Source organism: Branchiostoma floridae, chromosome 1, assembly GCF_000003815.2.
Source record: "Branchiostoma floridae strain S238N-H82 chromosome 1, Bfl_VNyyK, whole genome shotgun sequence".
NCBI lineage: Eukaryota > Metazoa > Chordata > Leptocardii > Amphioxiformes > Branchiostomatidae > Branchiostoma > Branchiostoma floridae.
In genome coordinates, this window is record NC_049979.1 from 22,695,479 (window position 1) to 22,702,793 (window position 7,315).

The 7,315-nt window shown below is 44.4% G+C and overlaps 1 protein-coding gene across 1 annotated transcript; it reads left to right on the forward strand.

The window, feature by feature from the left end:
* The first annotated feature begins 544 nt into the window (after positions 1-544).
* Positions 545-4,019, forward strand: LOC118403928 (transcriptional activator ptaB-like). Its single transcript, XM_035802848.1, has 3 exons — positions 545-988; positions 1,110-1,238; positions 2,891-4,019. Exons 1-3 carry the CDS (start codon positions 626-628, stop codon positions 3,680-3,682), a joined length of 1,284 nt encoding a protein of 427 aa, XP_035658741.1. The 5' UTR covers positions 545-625; the 3' UTR covers positions 3,683-4,019.
* Positions 4,020-7,315: the final 3,296 nt, after the last annotated feature.

Below are 7,315 nucleotides of genomic sequence, written 5' to 3' on the forward strand. Positions count from 1 at the left end.
TCTGCATTCATACTACGCAGAGCTAGGCATGCGGAGCACGCAAAAACAGAGGTCTGAAGAAAATTATGTGACGTGAACCATGTGTTTATAATGCGCGGAGGATGGAGGTTGCTTGGACAGCCCCTTCTCAGAAGACCCCTGCCTGTATCGGCAAATTCCAGTTGGATTTCCAGAAGAAGGTAAAGCGTGGCAGACCCAGATTATGGATTCTATTTTCCAATAGATCATAAGGACTGTTTAAGTCTTCATATTACAAAATATCTAAGTACTAGACAGGACATATCGTCAATTTACGGTCCCTGTCGCATTTGTCTCGTGATAACCATTTTATAAAATATTCATATATTCAACTCTTTTCACATAGCCTGTGTTACCCATACAGAACCTCGCGGGGCAGTTTAGGGAAGAGATATAATCAGGCTACATCTAGTACCCTTCACTAACGTCGCCTTTTTTAAGTATTTCCGCCAAATTCATATAAATGCCATGGTTGTATACTTCTTGTATCTTAATCATGTAGTCCTCGCGTAAGTGGAGACAGGTGGAAACAATTCAATCAAACACAGGTGAAAGCAGACAGGTGATAATTAGAGATGCTATGTACTTATAAAAGGGTACGTAAGCGATGATTGTCTTGCGCACGAGACATCCGAGCAGCAAGTCACGAGAGGGCAAGAGCTCCAGGATGGCCCAAAGACCCCGACGTTTACCCGCCGCGGCCTTGGGTGCCCCGATGCAAGCTGGTGTGCAAGGGGTGGCCGCAGGACAGGGAGGACCGGCTCCGCAGCAGGCCGTCCAGGCTGCTGGTCCTCAGCAGCTGCCTGCCCAGTTACAGGCCCCAGGGCAGGCGGCAGCGCAGCTACAGATACCGGCGCCACACCAGGCCCCAGGGCAGGCTGCAGGTTTACAAGGAGTAGCAGCGGCGGCTGCGGGTTTGCAGCAACCAGCTCCAGTTCCGGCACCCCAAGCAGTGCAGGGAGCTCAACAGGTTTTACTTCAGTCGTTTTGGTTTTTGGCGTATTAGGGAGATGGTTAGTAAACGTGTTAAGCGAATTGTGCCGAATGGGGAGTACGGCAATGGCTTTAACTAGTGTTTGCGTCTCTCTCAGATTGGACAACAACAAGGCCAAGCGGCACCTCAAGCACACGGAGTCAATGCTCAACAGATTGGACAACAACAAGGTGTTGGGGGAGTACCGGGCCAAGCTGCACAGCAGGCTGGATTCAATGCTCAACAGGTGAGCACAGTTTTGGATACGATTTAGTGATTTCGTGTGTGCTTTCTGGTGTAGAAAGCGTGTGGTGGGCGGAACTTATGGCCCAATATTTGATGAAGTTCATATGTAAGCAGCATGTAAATGTGTTGTTTATTTGTGTGCTCTATCACGTTGGCAAGCGGATAGTGGGCGGTGACATTGCCCGGTGATTTTAGTGTAAATTTGGTACAGAATGTGTAACTTAAGAAGTAAATGGGACGGTACAGAGTCCAGTAATTGCTTAAAGCGTGCGCTCTCCTGTCTTGGGGAAGCGGGTATGGGCGTCAGTAGGCCCGGTGATTTGCATATGAATTCATTTCCACATGAGGAACATTGGATTTGAATTCGGTGGAGAATTATCCAGTAATGAGAGTTAGCGCTTTCCATTTTGGAAGCGGGAATTGGGCGGAATGGTTGCCCGGTGATTTTAATATGAATTCATTTCCACGTGTGTAACATTGGATTTGAATTCGGTGGAGAATTATCCAGTAAATGCGAGTTAGCGCTTTCCATTTTGGAAGCGGGAATTGGGCGGAATGGTTGCCCGGTGATTTTAATATGAATTCATTTCCACGTGTGTAACATTATTGGATTTGAATTCGGTGGAGAATTATCCAGTAAATGCGAGTTAGCGCTTTCCATTTTGGAAGCGGGAATTGGGCGGAATGGTTGCCCGGTGATTTTAATATGAATTCATTTCCACGTGTGTAACATTGGATTTGAATTCGGTGGAGAATTATCCAGTAAATGCGAGTTAGCGCTTTCCATTTTGGAAGCGGGAATTGGGCGGAATGGTTGCCCGGTGATTTTAATATGAATTCATTTCCACGTGTGTAACATTGGATTTGAATTCGGTGGAGAATTATCCAGTAAATGCGAGTTAGCGCTTTCCATTTTGGAAGCGGGAATTGGGCGGAATGGTTGCCCGGTGATTTTAATATGAATTCATTTCCACGTGTGTAACATTGGATTTGAATTCGGTGGAGAATTATCCAGTAATGAGAGTTAGCGCTTTCCATTTTGGAGGCGGGAGGTGGGCAGGAGGAAGGCCCGGTAATTTTGAATATGAATTCGGTGCCGAGTTTGTAGCATGGCGTATGGATTGGACGAGACATGGTCCGTGCATGATATAAGATGTGAGCGCTATCCTATTTTGGAAAGCGGGAAAGGGGCGAAAGTAAATGCCCGGTGATCGCAATGTAACTCCATTGTACAGTTCGTGTAGGAAATGTGGGATGGATTGGAACATGGCCAGTATTTAGCTGTATACCACGTGGTAACAGTCCTTGTGAATTAAACGAATTGTTGAGCAGTACTGGTTTGAGTGAAACGTGGGAGACACACGTGGTAAATTATGCGAAGTGTTGTGTAGTAATTAGTTTTGTGCCACGTGAGCGATACAAGGGGAGTGAGGGAATCAGTGTGCAGTGAATAATGTTATCATATGGTGCAATTTCGAAAAGGTTGGGAAGCTGTGAAACTTGGATACAAGCATTCGAGACGGATGGGTACAAATCGATGAAGCAGAATTAGGCCTTTGTTGGGCGGTGCATCCTGAGAAAGATTGTGATGGTGGGCATTTTATAAAACATGTCATGCCTGTGTGAAATAACGGAGGGCTTGTGTTTTTGTAGGGAGATGGTGCGATGTTCATGCAGAGGCTACAGTTGCTGGAGCAAGCCCATCACCAAGATGCGGTAGCGGATGCCCTGGACCAGGTCCTCGACCTGGCCAAAACCCCGTCTGAGCTGAACCGCGCACTCCTTATTCCTGCGCTTCAACGGTTAGAGGAGAGGGCTAGGGTGTCTGGACATGCCGATCATGCAAAGTATTCGGCCACCCTCAGGCATTCAACCATGTATGCCTCAAGCTCCATTTTGGGAGAAATGGTGTTACAAGCTTTAGGGTCAGAAATAGATGAAAGAATAGGTGCAAAGTTCTCTAGGATGTCTAACGCGGCGGAGAAGCGGGGTGCTCAGGAGCAGCAGGGAGGCCATGTACAGCAGCAGGCGCCGGTACAGCAGGCGCACTTGGCTCCGTTCGCAGCTGTGCAGCAAGTACCCTACGTGCCCCTCCAGCAACCTGCTTTTGCGCCTCTCCAGCAACCTGCTTATGCGCCTCTTCAGCAACCTCCTTACGCGCCTCTTCAGCAACCTCCTTACGCGCCTCTTCAGCAACCTCCGTACGCGCCTCTTCAGCAACCTCCTTACGCGCCTCTTCAGCAACCACCGTACTTTCCTCCTCAAGCTCCGTCTCCGTACATGCAGCAGGCGCCATACGGGCCCCCAGAGCAGCAGCAAGGGGGTGGTGTCTTTAACGGAAAATGTTTTTTCTGCCGAGAATGGGGCCATTCCAGGGCTCGGTGCCCACTGCTGAGAGGGCGTATGCCAGTTAAGGGAAACAGAGGCCGAAAGCCTATGATTTGAATACATGTTGCATAACAGTGTGATGGTTTCCTACACATAGAGAGATATTCTCCAATATTGAAAGAAGTGGGCCATGGGTATATTTTATGTTGTGCTTCTTGATTTTCAACATGTTGGATGAGATTATCCGTGGTTTACAGATATTATAACGCTGACATGTGTATTTTGTTCCATGCATTGAGTGAAATTCTCGGATGAACCGAAACAAAAGGAAGCAATAGCGCTGGCATTTTGTATGTTGTTTTTCATGATGTGCCGCATATTGAGGGAGATTTGTTGGTGGTGAACTGGGAAAGGAAAGTATCTTGGTGCTGGCATTTTGTATCTTGTTTTCTATGATGTTCCATGCATTAAGTGAAAGCCTCTGATGAACCCGTAATGAAGTAATTTGGCGCTGATATTGTGTATTTTGTTCTCTATGATGCTCCACACATTGAGTGACATTCTCTGTGGTGAACAAGTAAATGAAGTATGAAAGCGCTGGCATGTGTATGTGGTATTGTATGATGATGTTCTACATAGTGAGTGACATTCTCTGTGGTGAACCAGCAATGAAATCATCATAGCGCTGACATTTGTACTCCTATGATGTTCCACATGGTGAGTGACATTCTCTGTGGTGAACCAGTAATGAAAGTATGATACTGCTGGCATTTGCATTTCTATGATGTTCCACATAGTGAGTGACATTCTCTGTGGTGAACCAGTAATGAAAGTATGATACTGCTGGCATTTGCATTTCTATGATGTTCCACATAGTGAGTGACATTCTCTGTGGTGAACCAGTAATGAAAGTATGATACTGCTGGCATTTGCATTTCTATGATGTTCCACATAGTGAGTGACATTCTCTGTGGTGAACCAGTAATGAAAGTATGATACTGCTGGCATTTGCATTTCTATGATGTTCTGCATAGTGAGTGACATTCTCGGGGTGAACCAGTAATGAAATTATCATAGCGCTGACATTTGTGCTCCTATGATGTTCTGTATAGTGAGTGACATTCTCTGTGGTGAGCCAGTAATGAAAGTATAAGAGTGCTGGCATTTGTATTTCTATGATGATCTGCTTAGTGAGTGATATTCTTTGTGGTGAACCAGTAATGAAAGTTGATAGTGCTGGCAATTGTATTGCTATGATGTTCCGCGCAGTGAGTGACATTTTTCTGTGGTGAGCCAGTAATGAAAGTATAATAGAGCTGGCATTTGTATTTCTATGATGATCTGCATAGCGAATGACATTCTCGGGGGTGAACCAGTAACGAAAGTATAATAGTGCTGGCAATTGTATTTTTAGGATGTTCCGCGCAGTGAGTGACATTTTCTGTGGTGAACCAGTAATGAAAGTATAATAGTGCTGGCAATTGTATTTTTAGGATGTTCCGCGCAGTGAGTGACATTTTCTGTGGTGAACCAGTAATGAAAGTATAATAGTGCTGGCATTTGTATTTCTAGAATGTTCCGTATAGTGAGTGACATTCTCTGTGGTGAACCAGTAATGAAGGTATGATAGTGCTGGCAATTGTAGTTCCATTATGTTCCGCATAGTGAGTGACATTCTCTGTGGTGAACCAGTAAAGGAAGTATGATAGCGCTGGCATTGGTATGTGATATCGCTATGATGTTCCACATATTGAGTGATATTCTGTGTTGAACTAGTAATGAAAGTATCATAACGATGACATTTCTATCTCTATGATGTTCCGCATAGTGAGTGGCATTCTCGGTGGTGAACTTATAATGAAAGTATGATAGCGCTGCCATGTGATATTTCTATTGTGTTCCACAGATTCGGAGTGATATTCTTTGGGATGAACCAGTAATGAAAGTAATAGGGGCTAGCATTTTGTATTTAGTTGTCTAGGATGTTCCACATATTGAGTATAATTTTCTGTGATGAACATGGAAGGAAAGTATTATAGTGCTGGTATGTTGTACGTTGTTTTCTATGATGTTCCACATAGGGGGTGACATGCTCTGTGGTGAACTGGTAATAACAGTATGAATAGCGCTGACATTTTGTATTTGATTTCTTTTTATATTCAACATGTGAGTGGAATTCGCTTTGGCTAATTTGGACTAATGAAAGACTCATAGCCCTGACAGTTGTTTGTACCTCCATGATATTAATGACGTTGGATGAGATTATTTGTGGTACCCCGTAATGAAAAGAAATATGGTGTTACCTCGCGCTTGTGATACCCAAGAGATCTAGATAGACTAAAAATTCCGTAATTCAAAGGTGCTGGAAGAAAATGTTATTTGAAGTGCGTACTCTGCTGATGTTCACCATACATTTAGTGAAATTTTGTTATTGGAACGAATGTATCTCGCGCTCATGTTGTATCGACGGAACGGTAATGGACTTGATTTGTGTTCTGAAATATTTTTCACACCCGTTGTTATCAAATAAATGGTGTTTGGAAAGTACCATGCAGTATCTGGATAAGATGCCAATTTCCAATAAACTCGTTTGGGTGTAAAGTATGGCTTGTAATTTCTTTGTCCGTCAGCTAGACCGAAGTTATAAACCCTGTTGCGCCTTTGTTTCAAGGTACAAGTAAACAATAAGCTGTGTAGTTTTACTCCAATATTGAACTCCTAAGTATCAACCGTGTGACTTCGGGCACAAGGGTGTAGAGTAAGGGAGACGGTGTTTATTTTCTTTATAACGGCTTATAACTCTCCTTATTTGTTCATTATGAACAAGATGTAAACTTACCAGTTTTACCCCACGTATTATGGTAATGTGTGTAATCAAGGAGCTTGGTGCAACCTAGCAAGGGAATGATTTTGGCCGCTTAACTGGTTATTTTAGACTGAGTAGTGGCATTGGCGAAAACTATTTATGCAATGGGTGGAATTTAGCCACGTAATTTGTAATATGGATTAGTTAGCATATAAATCGCAAGCTTGTCATTTGCTAGTAGCAAGCGGGCAAGTAATTAAGTTTAGGGGAGATACGTGTCATGCACTCTGGCGAACAGGTCATTCTGAGCCTCAGTAAACTGGGGTGCTGACGCGCCTCCAGTCCTCCAAATGTGGTTCATATTTCTAAGTGATGCTTTATGCAAACGGTATGAAATATTGCCTTGGGAGATAGGGAATTTTGGAAGTAGACCCTAGTCATACTACCCACAGTCAGTGACATCTCCCTGCATGTCACCCGTTCAGTAGATTTGGAGGGGAGGTGCGTCAGCACCACAGGAACCACTCCGGAGGCAAGATTTTGGGGATGACATCAAAATCTACAAGGGGTGGGCCTTGTGGCATAAATTAGTTTTAATAAGGGCCAAAAGCCAGCTGTGGTATCTGGTGCGCCAAGTACAGGGCATTTGATTGTAGCCGAAAATAGGGTTGTTGAAAAGACAGTTGTGCAAGTGATCTTTTATGCCCATGGCATACAATATTGCCTTAAGGTGTTGGAGAGGTTTGGACCACATACCTCGCTGCTACCCACTAAGTAGAATTCGAGGGGAGGTGCGTCAGCACCACAGGTCGTACTCCAGAGACGGGGTTCTTTATGTACTTTACGAAGGTTGTGCCGTGTCTCGTAACTCAGTTTTAAGCAGTGGTAAAGTCTGGTTAAGGATTGAAGCATAATACGTGAATGGGTAATAAAGCCAAAGCGGT